Source organism: Lissotriton helveticus, chromosome 4_1, assembly GCF_964261635.1.
Source record: "Lissotriton helveticus chromosome 4_1, aLisHel1.1, whole genome shotgun sequence".
NCBI lineage: Eukaryota > Metazoa > Chordata > Amphibia > Caudata > Salamandridae > Lissotriton > Lissotriton helveticus.
Genome location: NC_136063.1, coordinates 979,868,023 through 979,890,577, shown reverse-complemented (window position 1 = coordinate 979,890,577; position 22,555 = coordinate 979,868,023). Strand labels below are relative to the sequence as shown.

At 43.5% G+C, this 22,555-nt stretch overlaps 1 protein-coding gene across 1 annotated transcript in view; it reads left to right on the top strand.

Annotated features, from left to right (window-relative positions):
* The window catches only part of CIDEA (cell death inducing DFFA like effector a), a 234,132-nt gene extending 212,318 nt beyond the window's left edge, over positions 1–21,814 (top strand). Inside the window, exon 5 of the mRNA XM_078687599.1 lies at positions 21,218–21,814. Within this exon, the coding sequence (XP_078543725.1) occupies positions 21,218–21,353 (136 nt within the window). The 3' untranslated portion in view covers positions 21,354–21,814. The remainder of the gene's footprint in view (positions 1–21,217) is intronic.
* Positions 21,815–22,555: the final 741 nt, after the last annotated feature.

Below are 22,555 nucleotides of genomic sequence, written 5' to 3'. Positions count from 1 at the left end.
CCCTTTCAAATTCATTATGGGCCTTTGTGTGCAGACCTGCAAACTGAAGAGGCCCATCAAGAACTCCACAGCTGCTGTAGTTGCTATGGCAGTGTGTTCAAAATGCCCCTGGTGTATGCACAAAGTGAGATGAGAGGCCTAGTGCAAGGACAGAAATGGGGGTGGCCTTAGGACTGCATGAAAGCCTCACGGAGAAACTTATGAGCTTTAATGTAAGCACTGAATGACTGAGAAAACAAGAGGCCAAGGGGAGCAGGTCCGGGCTGTCAGAGAGGCCGGTGTTAGCAGGTTTAGGCACCGGGTGAAACATAAAGTGTACAGGAAAGGCAAAGTGGAAAGAAGGGGGGGGGGGGCACGAGGTGCATGAGAAGGGAAAGCACTGCTCTTGGGGCCGTATGAGGCCCAAGAGTGGAGCAGAGATTAAAACGCAGGGGTCATAGAGTTCAAGTCAGAGCAAGGGGCCAAGAGGCAGATAAGGCAGCCTCTTACATGACAGTGCTGCAAGTGTTCTGGAGCTGCAGAAGCACGATGTTTGTCTCATGCTCAAAGAAAATAAAAGGAACAGGGGTGGGCCTGGGGGCCACACAAGCTTATGGAGCTGGCTGCAACTTTGAGCTCTGCTTTATCTCTGTTGTTCTGCTCTGGGGAAATTAAAGTGCGGGCCCCAGCACCATTAAACTGTCTACTTGTCCTTTGGACAAAATGCTAATTAAAACCTCTTGCCCTCCTAAGAAATCTAGATGTCTCGGGCGTCGGGAGATAGGAATTCCCCACCCCTGCTTCATTCCGCATCCCTCACTCCTAGTTTCTTTTGCTTCCATCCTCCTTGGGGTGAGACTGCCTGTTTTTTTTTAGGTCTATTTGCCCTGTAAGTGGGGCAGACGGTTGCAAACTCACAAAGCACCTGGGAATACGTTTCTGTATCTGGGGGGAGCTGCCCTTGTTATTTCTTGCCTCTGTTCCCTGCTGCTGTTCGTTTTTTTTCTTGCCTCTGTGTGTCTCTGTGTGTGTCTCTGTGTGTGTGTGTGTCTCTGTGTGTGTGTGGCTCTGTGTGTCTGTGACTGTGTGAGTGTGGCTCTGTCTGTGTGAGGGTGGCTCTGTGTGTGGGTGGCTCTATGTGAATGACTGGGTGGCTCTGTGTGGGTGGCCCTGTATGTGTGTGTGGTTGGCTTTGTGTGTGGCTCTGTGTGGGTGCAAATGCAATAGGTCTCGCATTTGCGAGAGATTAAGCTATTGGCATTGTAAATGACAATGCCATTTATTTATATGTTTTAAAAACAAAAACATAAATAAAAAATGTCATGAGCAATGCCAATAGCTCTAACTTTAACAATGCCGAGACCATTGCATTGTAAATGCTTGTTTGTTGGTTTCTTGAAGGTATGGCAGGCATTCAACCCCTTCCCTGCGGTGCCTTCTGTTGCTGCGCACATTTTCTTCACAAATTGATTTATCACTTTCTTACTGCCAGAGCCTTTCTTCTTGGTATGTGGCACGAGGCCCCCCTGTCTGATCAGAAAACCGAGGAAGTGCTTCAAGCGGGCCCAGTGCACTTCCTGGCCATATGTGAAGTATCAGATCACCATTCAAACAAATAACAACAATCCCAGCATCGCCACCGCGGCTAAAAATGCTGCGCACGCCCTGGGGCAGTTGTCGTGTAATGTGCAGCTGCTCTGCTTTTGAGACAAGCAAATCTGCAGCTGTCAACTCTGCATTCTCCCTTGCAACAAACGCCACGAGGCGCAGGGCAAAGCTAGGCTTGTCTGTTGCTGCTGGAAAACGAAAGGCAACTAAGTTAGCATTGCTGCCTTCGCTACATAATGTTCTTTGTTACACATCTGTTCCAGATTTCCTTGATGCCAGATATGAAACCAGACGTCCTAGAAAGTAAATTGAACAAGCATTGGCATGTCCAATAGGCCTGGCCTTTTATAAGTGAATGTGATCTTTGTTATTATTGATGTCCGTTTTGTGAAATTGCGAATGCGGGTTCAGCCTTCTCCAACAAGTAGCTTGTGAGCTACTGGTAGCTCTCCAGCTACCTGTGAGTAACTCTCCTGTGTGCAGCCCAGCCTACTAAATTCGAAGCTTTTGCTTAGTTGAATCTATGTATGTGTACCAAAATTGAGCGTGTGTATTCGAGATGAATGCGTGTATTTCCAGAACTTGTAAGCTGAAGTTTTGAGAAAAATGGCTACATTTCCAAAATCTATTTAAAGCTGATATATAATGTGGTAGGGGGTAGGATTATTAGCTTAGTACTAGAGGCATTGCATCTATAGCTGTTATCTGTTACCCATGTAAACATGTTCCAAATTGAAAAAAACTTTTTTACATTACTGCTTGCAACTCTGTCTAATACACTCCGGTGATCACTGCTGGTAATCTTGCATATGGTGGCCACTAATAGAAACATGTCTAATTTGGTCTCTCTTACAATATTAATAATAGTTGATCAGCATGATTTTCATTGAACATAAGTAGCTCTTATCACAGAAAAGGTTGGAGACCCAGAGTCAAGGGCCTGCAGCCAGTGAGCAAGGTGAGGAGGCTCCCAAAGTGGGTCAAACAAGTAGTTACCCTACTTGTGGGCCTGCAGTTCAATCAGTAGCCCACAGAGATGAGCTCTGCCCAAGGGTCAGCCATGTTATTTACGGAGCCAGCAAGTGAGAGAAGAAGCGTGAAGATCACTGCTTTGCTGCAGTGTTTCTTCTTACCTTTTATACATTGCAGTCAAGTTGTGGCAAGTCTGTCACAGTCCTCCTCTCTAGTACCATTTAGATCAGGAGATAGTATACTCTATACTCTGGAAGAAACAAGACACGCTCGTAACCAATGTAAAAGAGCGAAGGCACCTGGACCCGATGGTAGCCCAAATGGCTTCTTTTTAGATAATCAAGATCTCTGGGCCCGCTTCTTACGAATGTTTTTAATACAATTACCCGAATAGATGCGCCGCCTTCATGGAACACGACTGTAATTGTACCCATTTACAAAAAGAGGAACAAAGCAGTAGTAAAAAATGATAGGCCCATATCCTTATTAGATTCAACTGCTAAATTAATGGGCCGGCTACTTTTAAACAGATTGGAGGAATGGGCTGAGGAAAAGAACGTAATAATCCCTTGCTAATACGGCTTCAGAAAACGAAAGTGTACTGTGGACCAGTGTTTAAACTTAAACTTAATAGCTAAATAGATGGCAGCTAAGAACGGTCATTTATACCTTGCCTTCATGGATCTGTCGGCAGCTTTTAACTGCGTGGAACAATCTAGGCTCTGGCAGATCATGGAGGCAATGGGAATTGAGACTCAGATCATCAATGTAATTTGTGACCAGTATGCCGGAGCCACATCCTGTGTTTTGTTTTGCAAGGGAGTAGCGTGCACCAAACACTTTAAAATCGCCAGGGGTGTGAGACTGGGATGCATCCTTGCCCACTTTTTTATTTGCCATATACACTCACGCCGTAGAATCCGCATAGCTAGGGTCTACCACTGATATTCATTTTATTAATTCTCTTCCGGTCTCGATACTCCTCTATGCCGATGATGCGGTGATCCTTGCACACACAGGCAATGCGCTGCGTCGACTCATGGAGGAGCACGCAAAATTCATGAACAACTTGGACCTGAAAATGAACTATTCGAAGTCCTTTGTCCTTGTTGCAGGTCCAAAGCAGCAGAAACAACCACAAATGTATGTCGAAGGGTTGAAATTAGACGTTGTAGATTCTTTTAACTATCTAGGGATAGTGTTCGATCGAGATACTAATTGGAGAATTATGGTCTCTAATAGGGTATAATTGATGGACAAAAATATTGGGGCCCTTTTTAGATTTATGAAAAAACTTGGGACCAAACCAATTGAAGTGATAAAAAAGGTTTATGAGGCGAAAACTTTATCTGTTGCCTCTTATGGTGCAGCTGTTTGGGGCATCTCTGATGCCTTTAAACTGCAGCACATAGAAGATACCTTTCTGAAACATCTGGTCTCCTTACCCCAATCGTGTTTTAATTATAACTGCCACTTGGAATTGAGAGTTCCTTACATCATTGACAAGATTTGTATTGCACCAATTATGATGTGGCACTCAGTTTGGTGTAAAGAAACCCTCTCACTTACTAGAGATATTGTAAACGGCCTCCTCAAACTGGATGGTGCAAGTAAAATAAGATGGCTAAGTTATGTTGAATCCAATCTTCGGGAGGTTGATCTGCATTATCTCTATGAGGATCCAAAGATGGTGCCGGTCAATATCCAAGAAGGAACTGAAAACTCATTTACTGGTCCACCTACAGACGAAGAGACACAATATTAATTTTAAACTTTCTACAGTTAGATTATACTGTGCTGCCCCAAGCATAAGTCCTACTAATATAAACTCTGCTTATCTATCATTCGTCAAAAACTTTCAACATCGATACATTTTATTGAGATTTCTTCTAAATTATATCCCCCTCATGTTAGACCATCCGCCCAAAACTTGTGCCATTACTGCACTCCCTTTTTGTCCTTGCGACAAGCGATCGCCCCAGAATGATCTCCATTTTTAATTTTTTTGTAAAGTTTATAGTGAAGATAGGTAAAAATTGATTGTTCCCCTTATTCGTAAAATTAATTTTAAACAATGTTGTGTGACTTTATATTATCCACAGTTATTGTTTGAAACTTTTACCTGTTTCTCTTTGGTCTCCTTTCTCTTATCTGCTTTGAACAAAAGAAGATCTACAGTTATTTTCTGTACCTTTTACCTGTTTCTCTTTGGCCTCCTTTCTCTTATCTGCTTTGAGCAAAAGAAGATCTACAGTTATTTTCTGTACCTTTTACCTGTTTCTCTTTGGCCTCCTTTCTCTTATCTGCTTTGAGCAAAAGAAGACCAAACTGTCATTTTGATACTTAATATGCAATTTAAGGCATTGGGTTGTGCAATATTTTTGTATACTTACGAGCAAATGTTCTCCTTTTAGCTTATGATTATTAATTATGTTCAAATACTTGTCATTGAATTTTTTTTTAAATTGCTCTTTTTATTTCTGTATATATATCTGTAGAATACTTTTTATGCTGATGTTGTGTCGGCGAAATAAAGTTTTTTCTGACTGACTGTCACAGTGGGCGTGAAATCACTTGACTAAATGGGGGTGGCCGCCTCAACAAGTAAAATAAATAAAGGGCTATTATGTTCAGGCTTCTTAGGTTCCAGGTGACACACAAGTTCTCTTGAACCCACGCCAGGCTTGGAGTTGGTACGAGCTGTAGTCACTCGGCAGGAGTAAAAGTGTTTAATAACGTGTACTTTCAACTAGAGTGTCATGGAGATGCTATTGATTAAGGGTTACTTTGCTATGCATGTTTCAAATTCACAATTTCATTAAGCAGCTAAACGATAAACCTGCAAGCTTCGTTACTGCATATTTGTACTACTTTTACTAGCATTCAGTTCTTAATCATTAAGGAAGCCCATTCTTTGATCCAGCCTGTTAGCGGAACCTGTGACATTTGTAGATCACTGCAGACGTGTATTTAGTGTTTAGCTGTTTATCTTCACAAAAAAATTAATGCAGTGTTTGCTTCAAAATATAAGAACTGAAAAGAAATATTAACACGAGGATAAGTAAAAATCAACACGGTACACAAAGCAAAAGAGTGCTCTGCATTTTTTACACTAAATTTACTGCCTACACGGTTCCCAATAGCTGCTCAACGACACCACATGAGTGACCCAAGGGCTTCAGAGGAAATAAAATGTTTAAGTATTCACAATTACAACGCTTGGTTTATAAATAAAGCAGGTCCAGTGTAATTTATTAATTCTAGTTTTCTTGCACAGTGGTCCGTGTGAATCTCCTCCTCTACATTTTAAGCACTGGGCAGCTTGTACCAAAAGAAAACTGAACTGGATGAGCTATACATCAGATGCCAATTGACATGCTCCATCGTCCTTAATATCTGACTTAATGAAGTCGAAGAGAGCCTAGGAGAAGCTCTAACAGGGTCTGGAGAGTCAAGGTGGAGTGGCCATTTTCCTGGTCTAACCGCTCTTGGAAAAGTCTTAACTCCAACAGCAAATAGACTTCGCAGGCGTACAGTGGGATGGGTCTCCTTTTTTAAGGAGATCATAATCTGCTCTTCACTTAAAGTATTACTAGCTTCTAGTCGGCGTTCTTGTTGAGAGTGTATGCCTGGACCTCCTCTAGAAGGATCTGCTAATAGAGTAGTAATCAGAGCTTCCTCCCAGCATAGTGGGTTCCTTGGCTTGATATGGATGGCATTAGGCTCATACGCTGACGTCTCAGTCTGTGGACTCTGTAGCTAGTGTAGTCAATACTCTGTTCGTTTACAGTTATTTCTTGTAGATCTCCCAGTCCTTTGTTTTCTTGATCCAGGCCTGTTGCTGGCGCTGCTTTTGGTGTGCCTGCGCCAGTCATGATTTTCAAGAGCCTTCATTGTTCTTCTAAGGGGTCTTCAGTACAACACACAAGGGACTTCTGACCATTGCTGTCACTCTCAGTAATGGTACAGGAGTCTGTAAGGGTCATCACCCTTTGCATTATCTGGTCTCATGAGAGCAATGTGCCTAATACCAGGGATCATCTAAGGATGGCCGTACCAGTTAGTTCAACCCAAAATCTCTCTCTCTTCCACTGCCCTCATGTGTTTCACTTAGCCACCTCCTTGGCCCTGACAACTCAGCTCTTTCTTAACTGGCACTAAGGTAAGTCTCATCGACTTGTCAGGTGGTGCATCAGGCGCACTGATCCTCTGCACCCAGGGGGTTATAAGTAAAGGTCCAGTTTGAAGATCCCCAGTCATTGGGGTTCAGTAGCAACCCACCTGTTCACCTTCTGAGTAAAGTTGTAATGGCTTTGGAGTGTGCAGGCCTGAGGAAGGGCTGTGTAGGGTGCAATGTGCCAGAAGTTAACCCTTTCCCCCGAGTCTCCTGCACAGATTCATAGTCACTGAGTTAGAGATTGGAGGGATTAGTTAAGTGTGCACACCATGCATGAGATGCTAATACAGCTTGACCCTTCAGCAACTATTCCGCGTTCATGCAGTCATGAGCACCAGCTGATAAACACTGGTGCATTTAGAAACAGTTAAAAGCTTTTGATGGTTACATAAAGGCCACCTTGAAAGTAAAATTGTCAAAAATGGGTTAGAATTCTACAACGGTTAAAGCACATAGTTAACGGTGAACGGGTAAAAATTGGGAAATACCAAGTGACACCCGTCATATGCGGCTGAAGTATGGCTAATTGCCTGACAATTTATTTCACAAGGGTTCTCTCTAACTTGTTCCTCTGTCCCACCGTCATTAAAATATGCACACTCCATACTCCTTCGTGGAGCACATACAGCGCCTGAAACCCTGTGTGTGCTGTGTGATTGAGTAATCTCTTTCTATCTTGGGCAATTAACAGAAATTCTGACGAGATAATGATCGCCATTTTAGTTTGGACCAAGGCCCGTTGATTAAATTGAGCTTCAATGTTTTGTTTTTACGCTTTTTAATGCTTCGTGTGTGTGGTGCGCTCCTGGGGGTGGGTGCATTTGCAGTGGTGAGACAGCAGACTGACTTCTATGCATGTGTAACCTTATAATGCTAACTTGGGTAAAGAAGCAACATGCCATCCCTTATCATGGCTGGCACGCTAACCAAAGAATGGTTGTTCTGTGGTTTGATCCAACATGTGACTAACACTTCAAACAACGCAATGGCTTATAGGGGCCAACTCATGCCCCTTTCTTCGTATGCTGCCTGTTGGCTGATTGGGAGTGTGATTACCACATCAAGCTATCAGTGGATGAAGGAGCCTCCCCAAGGCTCCTTTCTGCGTATGATTTTTAATAATCACAAAAGCTCTGGATGACAGCAGAAGTTAAATCCGTCTCTCACCCAGACCTTAATTTATAGGAAGGTATTTGAAATAGGATTCATAGATTCTGTATTATATGTCCAAGAAAGTTAGCTAAATACCTGAAGTAGATTCTGGATTTACTGGTATTTTTTATTTATTTTGTTTATGGGATTTGCAATCAAATCAGCCAAAACAAAGTATTATACCAACATCTTGACTGAAGCCACCAACAAAAACCGAATGCTTTTCAAGACAATCAAGCACTGCATCAAACCCATCTATTCCTTACTTCACAGAAAAATGAAAACTTACACTCATCCCTGATTACCTTGACAACTACTGACACGTCATTCACCTACCATTCACTTGCAAATTCATTGAAAAGTAGTCTATGGTCAACTAAAATCACATGAATGATAATCATTCGCTCCATGACTACTTATCTGGGTGCAGATCATGCTACAGCATGGAGTCCCCTGTCTTACACATCATAGACAATGTCCTCTTGATCACATATGAAGCTGGCCCCTGTCTCTTTATATTACTGGACCTCTCAGCTGCATCTGACACAGTCCACCATCCCTCGCTAATACGCATTTTGACGTCTCAAAGAGATTCACCAGCAGTGACCTTCACTGGTTCTCCTCTTACCTTTCCAGCCAACACCTGTCTGTTCACATGGGCACCTCCAATCACGGAAGATCCCCATCACCTGTGGAGCTCCCCAGGGTTCCGTATTGTTTCCTGTCATCTTCAGTGTGTACATGGAGCATCCTGGTGCTCTACTCTCAGATAACCGCATCAATGTTCACCAGTATGCAGATGACACACAACTCTACTGGAGTTATCTGTGCTTCAGTTATCCGATGCCTCAGACACTGCACATCATCCAGACCTGGATGCCTGTTGCTTACCAGAAAATCAACCAAGCCAGAACAAAATTCCTGTGATTTGCCTAGAACAACACGAAACAGTGCAAACCCGGCTCAATGACATGAACAATGAGGGCTTTCAACCCCAACTGTCACCGAACGCCAAGTCACTTGGATTAGTCCTGGACACCAGCCTCACATTCATGGAACACGTTGCCAAAACAATGAAGATAGGCTGATGCCAGCGCTCACTACTAAAGAAAGTGAAACCATTCTTTCCCGAAAGCAACTTCAGACTGCTGTTTAATTCCTCATACTCTCACAAAGGGATGGCAGTAGCACCCTGTTCAAGTGCTCCCACATTCCATACTTGAAGGGCATCCTACTTGCCCTAGCACTTCTCATCCCTGAAGAAATATAATCACTTCAGCCCTATCCTGATGAAACTTGATTTGCTCCTATTAATGGCATGCATAATCTTCAAACCCAGCTGCATCATTTACAAAGCCATTAAGACCAGCACCTTGCTTTATACTGAGGAAAAGCTCCCCATCTTTGGTTGTTCTCGGCACCCACACCATCAGACTGCAGACTACAGAAGTGTAAAAAAGAAAAACAAGGCAGCAGGTGTTTTCCATATATGAACCCCCAATCTGGAGCAACATTCCTGTATCCATCATGACCTCCCCTATTCTGCTCCAGTTTAGGAAAGAGTTGAAGACTCTCGTCATTTAAAGAGCACTACATCACAATGCATTAACCACCCAAAAACCAGCTACCTCTCCTATCACTCATTGACTTTAAGTGTTTTTTTACTTGATTACATCTTTGCTGCTTTTTGACGAAACTTAACAACATTTTCCAAAAATAGTGTCAAGTGGGCTCTTTTGTGAATGGAAAGTTTCGGGGTGATCAGCCAAGTGGGGGCCAAGACAAAGGGATGGTAAAAAAAAAGTGCATTTCCCATTTCCTCTTTGTATTGTTGGAGCTCAGTTGCTGAAGTGACCTTGGAAGTAGTCACTGAAGTGGTCCATTTTCTTTCCCATGTCCATGAGTCTATCCTCATTTGCAGTGATATCTTAACTTAGTCCTAGCTTGGAGCATAGGTCCAGTCTCGAATCTTGTGGGCATTTGACCAAGTCTTCCATAAAGTCCCACTTTAGGTGGTTCTTATAATTTGGGACTTGCCCTTGAGTTTTGCCTTGGTAAGAGCTTTCGTGGTCTTTGTGTGGATGAGGCTGCTTCATTCTCCAGGATACTTCCTCTGCCTGATGAAACCTGGGTTTTGCCTCCAGGAATTAAGAATGTGAGCATGCCCTTCTGTGTATGTGAGGATTCAAAATCCCTTTTGTGATCTAGGTATAATGTGGTTAATTAAATTCTGCAGCACAATGCCCTTTCAAGTCCAACCTGGAAACTCTTCCACCATGGCCCTTTTTAGCCTTTGGCAATTTGAACTAGCCAGGCGTCGGTATGTATTCAAAAGAATTATAAATTAAGAGAAGGAGCCTGTAGGAAATCTGCCTTTTCTGCGTGGTCATGTAGATTTTTTGCATTTTGCTGCACCCTGTATTTTGTGCTGTCTTTTGAACTCTGTGTGCTTTACCCCTGCTAACCAGTAGTAAAGTGCCTGTACTACCCCTTTACATGTGGTCAAATTTGCATATTCCTAATTGGTATATTTAACTTACACATACATTCCTTGTATATGGTCCAAGGTGTACCCAGGGCCTGGAAATTAAATGCCACTGGGCGGTGGGCGATTATGCAAATACGGATGGAAGACTGCATTTATGTTTTCTGTGCTATCTATGGTTCCAACAAAGATGAACCACGATTATTCGATTGGCTAAATATAGAATTACTATCATGGGAGGGGGAGCTCATACTAATGGGAGACTTCAATTGTGTGCTAAATTATCAACAGGATGCTACTAAGAAAGGGCCACCCTCACGTATGCGCAAAACAAGAGCGGCAATATTAGAATTGGCAAAAATACATAACATAAAAGACATATGGCGTAGTCTCCACCCAGGCACACCGGGATATACATACTACTCATCTCCCCATAAACTTTTTTCCAGGATAGATATGGCGTGGGCTTCAGACGAACTAATGAGTAGGGGATCTATGCAGGTTATGCCTAAAATCTCCTCTGACCATAACCCCATAATATTTAAATTTTGTTTAGCCTGAAGGGTAAAAGAAGTGCGTCCTTTTAGTTTTCCAAGATACTTGCTAACAGACGAGGTTTTTGTAACCACTCTTAAAAAACATATCAAGGAGTTTATCTCATACAACATGGATACGGCTAGTGTTCTTTCAGTTTGGGATGCCTGCAAGGCCTCAATCAGAGGAGTAGCACAACAATATATTTTTAAACAAAATGCAATAAGGAAAAAGGAGACCAAGATACTGATGGATAATATTTTGCAAACTGAAAAGCAATTAGCCGATTGTCTGAGTACTGGAACCAGGAGTAGGTCTGATATTCTGCTTTTGGAGAGTAAACTGGTAAACTTACGTACAGAGGTCAAAAGCTTTTTCATAGAGAAAAACAGTCACAAGATACTTAAATACAAAGTTTCTCAATATGAATGTGGAGATCGAGTAGGCAAGCTTTTGGCGTATAAGGTGGCTGAAGACCGTGCCTCAATACTAATCAAATCCATAAAAGGATCTAATGATACTTTGTACACGCAGCCGGTACATATTATGGAACAGTTTGCTTCTTACTATGAAGGATTATACACTCCAGAGACTAGGGCAAGTACAGATCAAATTCAATTATACTTAAATGATGATCTTCCTTCCAAACAATATATAGATCAGGATTCTTTAGATAACATGGAAGAGAATTATACAATAGAGGAACTTCGCTTAGCTGTGCTCTCCTTACCATCTAAGAAGGCGGCAGGGGAGGATACACTTCCAGTTGAATTATATAAAATCTGTGCAGAAGAAATACTCCCTCTCTTCTGCCTGGTAGTTAACTCAATTGGTACAACTGGTAAAGCCCCGGAATCCTGGAAAACGGCGAAAATCATGTTTAAAAAAAAAAAAAAAAAAAAAACCACCGACGGAATGTGGGTCATATAGGCCGATTTCTTTAATTAATACCGATGCCAAGGCTTATTCTAAACTATTATCAATACGATTGGCATCTCTTATGCCACAATTAGTTAATGAACAACAACATGGTTTTATAGTTGGAAGAGACACCACGGCCCATGTCAATATGGCAATTACGGCATTTGACATAGCTTCAACTAATCTCACCCCACTCGGAATGATACTTTTGGACGCAGAAAAAGCGTTCGATAGAGTGGGGTGGGATTATTTGTGGAAGGTGTTAATACAGTTTGGGTTCAAAGACCGGTTCCTGAGCAGCATACAGGCTATATATAGGGATCCCAACGCCAAAATTAGCTATGCGGGGCTACTTTCACCAACGTTTGCAATTTTAAGGGGGACCAGGCATGGGTGTCCACTTTCACCCCTTTTCCATGGAACCTTTCATTAACGCTCTTCAGAGCCAAGAGAAGATAATCCCTGTAAAACATGAGCATAAAACTCTTAAAATAACTGCATATGCAGACGATTTGGCTATATATACTACAAACGTTACAGATGCACTTATTGGAATTACAGAGGAAGCGAAAAAATTTGGCGATGTTTCGGGCTATAAATTAAATTTTAATAAAACACAAACTGTTATGAACTATCAAACCACTCAAGTAGTTACAGGGATATGCAGCTCGGCCGTGTATTTTTTTTTTTTTTTTGAAGACCTTTATTTGCATTATTAGGTTAAACATGTATGGGCCTACAACCAATCCGGCCGGCCACAAGTCAAAAACGATCAAGAATCAAAATAAGCGACACAAGGCCAGTTGGCAGGCAAGCAAACATAATTGGACAATGCTAGAGACGGGATAAGCGGCAATAACGGCCCAACATCAGGATCAGTGAGGTCTATTTTATAATAAGGGGACAAGGCTCATGACTGACTCACAAATACGGAAAAACCCAAAAACAGGATTACACCCATGCCAAAACGAGAGGAGGGGGGAAGGGGTGGGGGGGAAGAAGTTGGAAGGGCACGATATGACCGTAGCACGAAACAAACACAAAATATAGTGGAGAAGCATACAAGTGCTACCAAGATCTCATGACCCTCACCCAATAACACGCTAACGGAGGCAAGGGGAGCGGGAAACTGTACGAATCGAGCCCACGTCTTTCAATACGAGCCTGGGAAAAAGGGGGAGGGGGGGGAAAGGGGGGGAGAAGGAGAAGGGGGGGAAAAAAGGGAAGGAAACAAGGGGGAAAAAACCAAAAAGGGACAGAAAGGGGGGGAAAGGAAGGGAGAAGAACAAAAGAAATAAAAATAAAAGGAGAAACACAATCGTGCGAGATGGGCGCCACCCCGGGCCAGGCGACCCACGGCTAATAGTACAGAAGAAATTGGAAGCTGGCGAAAAGAAGGGTATGGCAGTTACGACGAAGCATCGAAACCAAGAAAAGTGGCATAGCAACAGACCCCAACCCACCCATGCCTGAAAAGCGAGGACAGAAGCGGCACCGCTATAAAGGGATAGAAAAGGGCCATAGAACCAAAAGAAAACATCTGAAAGACCCCACCCACCCGTCCCACCCCGCACCCCTGCAGAAGGCTACGGCCTACCCTCCAAACAGCGTGCCTGTCGCCCTAATCCGAAACCCGAAATATAGTGAAAAGAAAGGTAGAGGAAAAAGACAAAAAGAGGAGAAAAGGAAATACAAAACAAAAAGAAAATATGAGGGAGGAGCCAGAGGATATGAGCAAACACATTTGGCCACGACCCACCCCCGACCAACAAATGAAGAAGTATCAAATCAGTTCTACACCTTCCCATACAGCAAGAACCACAGGGAGGGGGAGGGGGGAGAGATTGTAACGTTTCACCGTGTCGGGAGTACAAACATCAATACAACGAGCAGGTAGACCAGCAGACTATCATGTCGTGCAACTCACCCCCAACCCTTCCTGACCACGAAACCAACCCAATAAAGGATATTGTGGAGCGTACCACCCAGCACAAAAGAATCGTAACGTAGTCCAGAGTCACGGCAGTGATATAAATCAGGTAGAGCCTTCGTACGGAGGGAATACAAAAAGTCAATTAAACAAGTCAATTGTAGCAGTAACGACAGGGCAAGCAACGGCAAGCCGGAGTCCAGGTGCGCAATCCGACAATACAAAGGTACCCCTCCAGAACAAAAGTTCGAATCCAACGTAGCGGGAGCAAACAGCGGCCCACCATGAGTTCCAGGTACCCGGAAAGGAGCAGATCTCCGCGTCGTGTGGAAGTCCTCGAAATCCAGGCGACGAGGAAGCAGAGGATCAAAAGTCACCGGCCCATCAAGCGGCCGAAGAACAACAACAGCAGCTCCTGGCGCAGCCGAAGGGGGCGAAGCAATGGCGGCATCAGGACGACAGGGGTGCATGAAAGAGCGGCGGCCCAAAATGGCGGCGAGCCGCATGGGGTCGGTAGAGGCACCGGGGGCCAAGACAGCGTGCAATGACATCAAGGCGTCCAGGACATCTCCGGGCGTGGGCGCCCGAGCACACACCCAGGCCTCCGCACAATCCGGCCGGTAAGGAGCGACGGTGCAGAGCGAAGCACTCCCCACGTTGTCGGCAGCCATCTTGTGAATTTCGCCGCCCCACACTCCACCGTGGGCCCCCAAACAGTTCCCAAATGTAGGACTTTACAGACCTCCGGAGGTTCCCAACAACGGCCTCACCGGCACAGGATGGGCGAGCGCCCGATGGGGGGGGGGGGGGGGTCCCCTCCAAACAATGGCAGGCCCCACAGGCGAGAGCCAGGCGCGGGGTCCAGGACCGCCGGACAGGACAAAGGCGAAGGGACCCCTTCACACGGTCAGCCCCCAACACATCTCGTCCCCCTCCAGCTGCACGGCTCAGTCATCGGGGCCGGTCCAGGATCACCGGGGCACACGCACAACGGTTCCCACCAGTGGCTCACTTTCGCGGCCGGGGCCGGCAATCTCTTCTCCGCCGGTCGGGTCCCGCAGGAATCTCTTCACCGCCGGTCGGGTCCCGCAGGCGAGGTCCTGGTCTCGAGTGCCCGGAGGCCTCAATCCCACCGAGGGCACAGCTGCGGATCCACAGCACACAGGGACCTCCGGACCAGACGGTGAGTAAGAGTGGGTCTTTAAAGTTCGAACTCTGTATGGAAGTAGCGTCGCAGTGCAGGATATATGGCAGGATAGTCGAAGTTAGCCGGAGGGCCGACGGAGCCGAGCTAAAAGGCGGCCATTACGTCCTCGAGCTAGGCTCCTCCCACCTCGGCCGTGTATTTAGGGGTGAAAATCTCTTCTAAAATTAATGAAATAAATAAACTAAATTATGATCCCTTACTAAAACAAGCTACAATGTTGTTTAAAAAATGGCATAAAATACCACTAAATATCCTGGGACGAATCAATTTGATCAAAATGAATATTTTGCCCAAATTGTTATACTTTTTTCGCTCTATTCCCCTCCGACTTAATAATATATTCTTTAGGAAACTAGAAGGAATTTGTAGTAGTTTTATTTGGAGTTATAAAAAACCTAGGAGATCAATGACTATACTAAAATTATCCTTAGAGAAAGGAGGACTGGAATTCCCGGATTTTAAGTCTTACTTCTTTGCATCATTTTTAGGACGGTTTAGGAGCCTATTCGATAAAAATCAAACTTTTTTTTTCCACAGATTTATGTTAGGTACAAACTCATCTCCGTTCTTAGCAAGAGTACAAGATCCAATTTTTTTTAAACGAGTTAAATTTAAGACAGCAAGGGATTCGGTAGGGGTCTTTAATTTGGTTATGAAATTCTGCGACACTTCTTTTTTTCACACAGACTTACCATTATGGGACAATCCTGGGCTACCCGCTATTTTCAACGATAGGGTAGGGAGAGACTGGGCTATATACGGAATTAAGATACTGGGAGATTTATATGGCTCTGCTGGCTTTCTTGAGTTTTCTACTTTACAGCTGCTTTATACTTTGCCAGGGGGCATGATATATAAATATATACAAATTAGGGATTATTTAATACGGAAAATGAAGCTGAAAAAAATTACAAGCTCGGATATTTGGAGTTGTCTGTATAATACAAAAAAGAAATCGTTAATTAGTATGGGATACAAATATCTTAGCCAGCATAATGCGGATGATTGCCCAAGATTGTCACAAAAATGGACGCTAGAGCTAGGAACTAATGTGACTCCACAGAATATATCAAGTGCTCTCACGAGTATTAACAAATTAGTCCACTCTTCAAGCTTAAAGTTACAATTATATAGGACGGTTAGTCAATTATATCATACTCCATCAAAAATTGCTAAATGGACACAGAATAATTTAAATTATGATCGAACTAAATGCCCTAAATGTGATCTGGTGGCAGCAGATCTTATTCATATGATTTACTCATGCCCTATGCTGGTAAAGTTCTGGCAAGACATAGAAAACACTTTATATCAAAAACTATTGATTTTCTCTCCACTCACTGCATCTATGGTCTTACTTTCTTTACACTCGACGGGCAACAACAAGACAAGTTGGCTAAATATAGCGCTGTCCTGTGCCAGGTTGGTGGTAGCTAGAGCGTGGATATCACCGAACCCACCATGCAGGGCAGAGTGGATAACCTTATTACACGAAATATATACTATGGAAATGGCCCTGGCTAAGAACAGAAGTTGTAAGTCTGTAGCTAAAATGGAAAAATTTTGACTAATTTTGTATAAAGGCTACAAGTGGAACCTTTTGGATTGACTGAAGTTTAAAGAGAGTAAAAATGTACGGCTCCTCATTCTTTTTCATTTTATTTACTTATTCACTTATTTCTCTTTATTCTATTTATTTCTTTTCCCCTTTTTTATTTATTTTTTTTTTTTTTTTTTTTAGGCCAAATTTGCATGGTAGGATGTATAATGAGATACTTTGATTATTTGATTGCTCCAGGTTATCACTCGAAAGAATGTATGTTTTTTGTTATATTGCTTTTTTATTTGACTTGATTGCCTAATAAAAAATATTAAAAAAAATTAAAAAAAAAGGAAATTAAATGCCACTAGTGGACTGCAGCACCTAATGTGCCATCCACTTTAGTGGCACTGCAAACATAGCTTCATGCCGACCACTGTAGTATGATTTCAGTAGTGCAAAACATGCACTGTGGCCTGTCAAAATGGACACTTATCGACACTTAAAAACCTTCCTTTTAAATTATGAATAAACCACCCCTATGCAAGTCTTGTAGCCCAGAAGGTGGTGTGCATTGTATTTAAAAGTAGATCATGTAGACATTGAATGTTAATATGTCCTTACAGTGGTTTGCACCTAAAAGCAATTTTCATTGTGGCCAGACCTAGCCTCCCTATCTAGAAAACCAGAGTACAGATTAAAACGCTAATGCTGTGTCTCAGGAACTGGACCAGCAAGAAAAATAAACCGCTATTATTAATAGTTATTAAAAATCCATTTCACAGGTGAAGTCAAATTTTTAATACATTTTTAATAAATATAAGCAAAAGTAACTTTCAAAAAGTTACCCTTTACCTTTCTGAACTGTCAGAAGGCTAATTAACTGAAGCCTCTGCCAGCTCCCAGCCAGTAATTAATCTTCAGTCGGTGTGAATAGATAACAAATGCCTTCCAGGAGCAAATAGTAAGCTGACCTGAATGAACAGAGATGACTCCTATTAACTTTACAGAATATGGAGAGTGGGTATCCGTTTTGACAATGCAAAGCCAAATCATGCTTTTGTGTCAATCCTGCTTGACTGGTCTGCTGGGTTAACAAAACAAAGGGAGAGTGCAGGATGCCAAGACAATTCTTGTGGATCCAGTATCAAATTTCTGAAGGACTTTGCTTTTGTTCTATCAGACGTCTATCTTTGAGTTTATTGTGGTTAAACTTTTACCCCATTGGATAGGACATGTCCAGGAGTCATAGCCACCCAATAGCTTGTGCCAGGCATAAATGTGATGTTTCCTGGCACCCACTTCAGAACTCTTCCTGGACTTGCAGAAGATCAGAGGAGGGCTGGACCTGCTGTCTGTGACCTTAAAGTCCTGAAGAACTGGTACTCCCTAGTCTTCCTCTACCTCAATGGCTGGCTTCTGAGGGCAGGTTCGCCCCAAGCAGTTGTCACCCTCCTCCAGACAACGGACCTTTTGCATTCGATGGGATTCTTTGTCAAAATGCAGAAGTCACACCTGACTCCTTCTCTGATGCTCCTTTTCATGTGAGCCAAGCAGGGCACAGTGTAAATCTGCACCTACCCTCTGGAACGAAGAGTCAAGGATATTCAGGCTGTGAAACCGATGTTTCAACCTCAGTCCTGGATTACGGTCAGACTGACCCTGAGAATGCTGGGTCTGAATGCCTCCTGTATCCTGATGGTGTGGTACGCTTGATGGCATATGCAGGCTCTACAGTGGAATCTGAAGTCACAGTGGGTACAGCGTCGGGGAAATCTTGCCGACCTGGTCTATATTTCAAGGGAGGCTGCAAAACATCTGCAGTGGTGGCTCCAGGACCTCGTTTCTGTAAACAACAGACCCCTCTCCTTTTCCCACCCATTGCGGACAGTTGGGACGGATTCATCGCTTCTAGGCTGGAATGGTCTTCTGGGAGAGGTGATTATCAGAGGCCTCTGGTCTCCAATGGAGACTCAGATCCACATTAATCTTCTGGAGCTGAGGTCGACTTGCTTGGCACTGAAAGCTTTCCTGCCCTCCATCATAGAGAAGCTGGCCCAGGTGTTCACGCATAAGACTAATGCCATGTGGTACTGAAACAAGCACGGCGGAGTGGGGTTGACCCTGTGCCAGGAAGCTCTGTATGTCTGGACATGGCTGGAATGTAAGAACATTTTCCTGGTTGTACAGCACCTGGCCGCATTTGTAAACACCAAGGCAGACACCTCAGTTGTCGATACCTTGTATGTTGTCTCAATCCAGAGGTGGCTCAAGGTTTCTTTCAGGACTGGGGGAAACCTTGGCTAGATTTATTTTTTGCCATTGCAGAGAACGTGCATTGTTAGTACTTCTGTGCACTGTAGTTTCCAAAGCGGCTCTCGTTAGAAGATTCATTCTGGCTAGACTTGGAATACTGGACTCCTATACAGCTTTCCGCCAATACCTTTTGTTCCCCAAGTTCTCAAGAAGATGAGACTATCGTGCGCAAGTCATCCTCGTGGCTGCGGATTGGGAGAGAAGAGTATGGTATCCAGAGCTCCTGAGCATGTACATCCATACTCCAATCAGATTGCCCTTTTGGGAGGATCCCCTGCCGCAGCAACAGGGCAGGGTCCTGCACCCAAACCTATCCACACTCCACCTTCATGCATGGAGATTGAGTGGCAGCAGTTGAGTGTCTTTGACCTTCCTTCCAAGGCCTGTGATATCATCTTGACAGCCAAGCGTGCATCAACAACTGCTGACGCCTGCTGTTGAGACAAGTTTGTGGCTTGGTGTGCTGAGAAATAAACGTACCCACTTTCTGCACCCCTACCCAAAGTGGTGGTGTTGGTTTTGTCCTTAGCCTGGCAAGTCCATGCTCTGGGCACTGTTAAGGGGTATCTTTCGGCCATCTCCACTGTAATGCTATTACTGGATCAACTCTACCTGTATAAATCATTGTTACACGTTTTCTGAAAAGGTCTTCAGCGTATGTTTCCTCCCACACCTTTGGCTATGCCCCAATGCGGTTTCAATTTGGCCCTGACATTTTTGTTGTGTTCTCCCTTTGAACCCATGCATGCCTGTCCTCTCAGACTTTTGACAGTAAATCAGTCTTACTGGTGGCCACCACTTTTGCCAGGTGAGTCAGTGAGCTGCAGGCTCTGTCTTGTCTGTCCAACCTCCATATGCCAGCTTCTTCCCATATAAACTGGTTCTCTGAACCTGTGCCTTTTTCTGCTGAAGGTTGACATATGCTTTCACGTCGGCTAAGCCATCTTGTTTTCTTTGCTTCACCTCATCCCCCTCCAAGGAGGTAGTGCTACTCCACCGCCTGAACCCTAAGTTGGCAGTGCCCTTCTAAATGCACTGTACAAAGGAACAGGGTGGATGATCAACTCTTTCTACGGTTCACTTGATCGAAGAAGGGGAAAGTAGTGCAGAAACTGTCTATCTCCGGATGGATAGTACTCTTTATTAAGATCTACTGCGCATTGGCCAAGAAACAACCCATTGTGGGCTTATTCCACCCGAGCCAAGGCTGTATCTGCTCATGGTGTTCCTGTCCTAGATATGTCAGGCTGCTACGTGGGCATCTTTGCACATGTTTACAAAACACTACTGCTTTGACAGTCCAGTCCGTCAAGACAGACATTTCATCCATTCCGCACATCAGAATGTTGTACTCTGAGCCAGTGCGCAGACCCAGAGGTATTGGGTTGATATCTATTCTAAGGTTAGACATCTGTGGCTAGAACCCCCTTTCAGATGAACAAGTTACATACCTTTGATTATGCCTTACCTGATAGAGACTGTCTAGCCACATTTCTTACGGACCCTCCGTCTTCTCACCACTCTGAGAACTGACTTTTTCCACCTAAAACGGTCCTTGTAGGTCTTTAGAATCTGCACACTGGTCACCAACCTTTTGCTGTGACTCTGTGCTTCTGGCGTGGAAACATATAAGAACTGTATTCAGCGTGCTTGGGGGGCACTACACATGTCACATCTGAAGAGTTCAATGCCTATGGATATCTTTCAATGCCACCTACTGGCACGCAGGTGTACTGCTTAATATTTTCTGTATCCAGTCTGACACCTGGGGAATAAGGAATCTGCGGTTTGAGTTTCTAGCAGATAAGGTGTTACTGAAGGTAAGTAACATGTTCTTTGCTCAATTGCACAATCTGACAAGTGATTGATTCAATTAAAATGAGTTTTTAGCTTAAATATGTTGAGGAATCTTTTCAATGCCCTCTGGTGCTCAGAGCTAAAAGCTGGATGTTTATGATGGAGTACTGAATTTAGAGTTTAAAAAATCCTGTTGTGCCGATTAGGTCGGGTCATTGCTGTGACCCGGGATATGTAGTAGCGGAGGGTCTACAAGAGGATTGATGCCACTTCTGGACAGTTCTCTGAAAAGATTACTGGGCAGCATGAGAAGAATGGAGCAATAGTTAAGATTGAAACTGTGTCAGCACTATGCTGATGTCAGTAGTTAAAAAGCAAACCTTGACAATGCTTATTATTTTGGGGCAGTGAAGAAGACTAAATCAGCCTTGCTGAAGTGAAACCTGTGACCTCCATGATGGCCAAAGGTCTATGAATTGGGCACCCAGCTCACTTGACAACTCTAATTTCCGTATTTGAGAACTTGTAGCTCCTTGTATTCATTTGCAAGATTCACAAAGCATCATTGATAATTGTTCTCGTGCCCTTTTCTTTTTCAGGAAGTTGCTTCGAGTCCTCTCTTACCTCGCGCAGATAGCAGGACATTTCCTTCTCCGAGGTGGATCGTACGTGCTTAAATGGACTGGCGAGTATGATGCCGAAGGAACATTGTTAAAGCCACCAACCTCTCAATAGTGTGAGGAAGCAAATTATTTTAACTGAGACCATGGGCATTTAACCAACCTTCCTGTTAATTTTAAAGGTTTACATCACCCGAGACACCTAATGTTTCTCACAGCACAACTAGGGAAATAGTGGATCGGCATTTTGTGGTTATTTATCAAGTGTATTTACCATTTATTTACTAGTGTCGTTTCTATCCAGTTTTTGTAAACAGACGTGAAGTTAAATATATATATATATGTGGGTTGTATGCTTAGGAATGATTTTAATTTTACAGAAATAAATGATAATCTTGATGTATTTCTAATATTTCTCTTAACATGTACACGTAGACATCGGCGTATGATGGAAATATGTAATAATATAATGCTTATTTATCTTGTCATTAGCTGGGTCTTTTTCTAAATTGATTTTTTCGTGCTTTTGTCTGTTCTTTGTAAAATAAGTCTCTAATAAACATTTACTTTAACCTACATGTGTAAGCCCAGTTGGTGATGACAGTGGGAGGTTCTTTTGTTGCACGCATGAAAGACTCATTCCTTTTAGACGCTTGAAGAAATGGGAAATATGTTTTTCCTCAGCTGTGTGATTTAAGAGACTGAATAGTTAGACTTAAGTCCTCAAACTCATGACTTTCTCAAACATGGGCTTGGGCCACTACTGAGAACCTCGCAGATTAGTAAAAAGGCATACATTTACACACAAGCTGTACCCAGCTGATGACTAAGGACTAGGTTGCTTGCGTTCCAGTTCAGGGAGAAACTGGCCTGGCAGTTCGGACTGGACTGTTCCCATGAGGAGCAGGGTGAAGACTGATTTGCATTTGGCTTGGTCCAAACTGAGGTGGGATGTTGGGCAAAAGAACAGTGGGATGGGATGCTAACCGAGCGATTGCCAGTGGGTAGACAAACTGCAAGCATTCCTCCCATCTCCTTTTGTGTGTTTCAGTTAGAAGATTATACCCAGTAAAGTTATTTCTGGTTTCATGCAGGTCCAATAAGTGAAGCGTGAGGACAGTGGGGATGAAAGTGGCGGATAAACATTTTAGGTTTGTTAATAACTTTGGCACAACTTGATGGATCTGCACATAATTTGTTAGACATGTATCAGGTTTCATTATTGTTGGTTTGTACAGTTTTGAGCAGATCCATCAAGAGTGGGGAAGTAAAGAGACAAAGATAATTGGAGCAATAAAAGTTTCATTCGTTAATTTT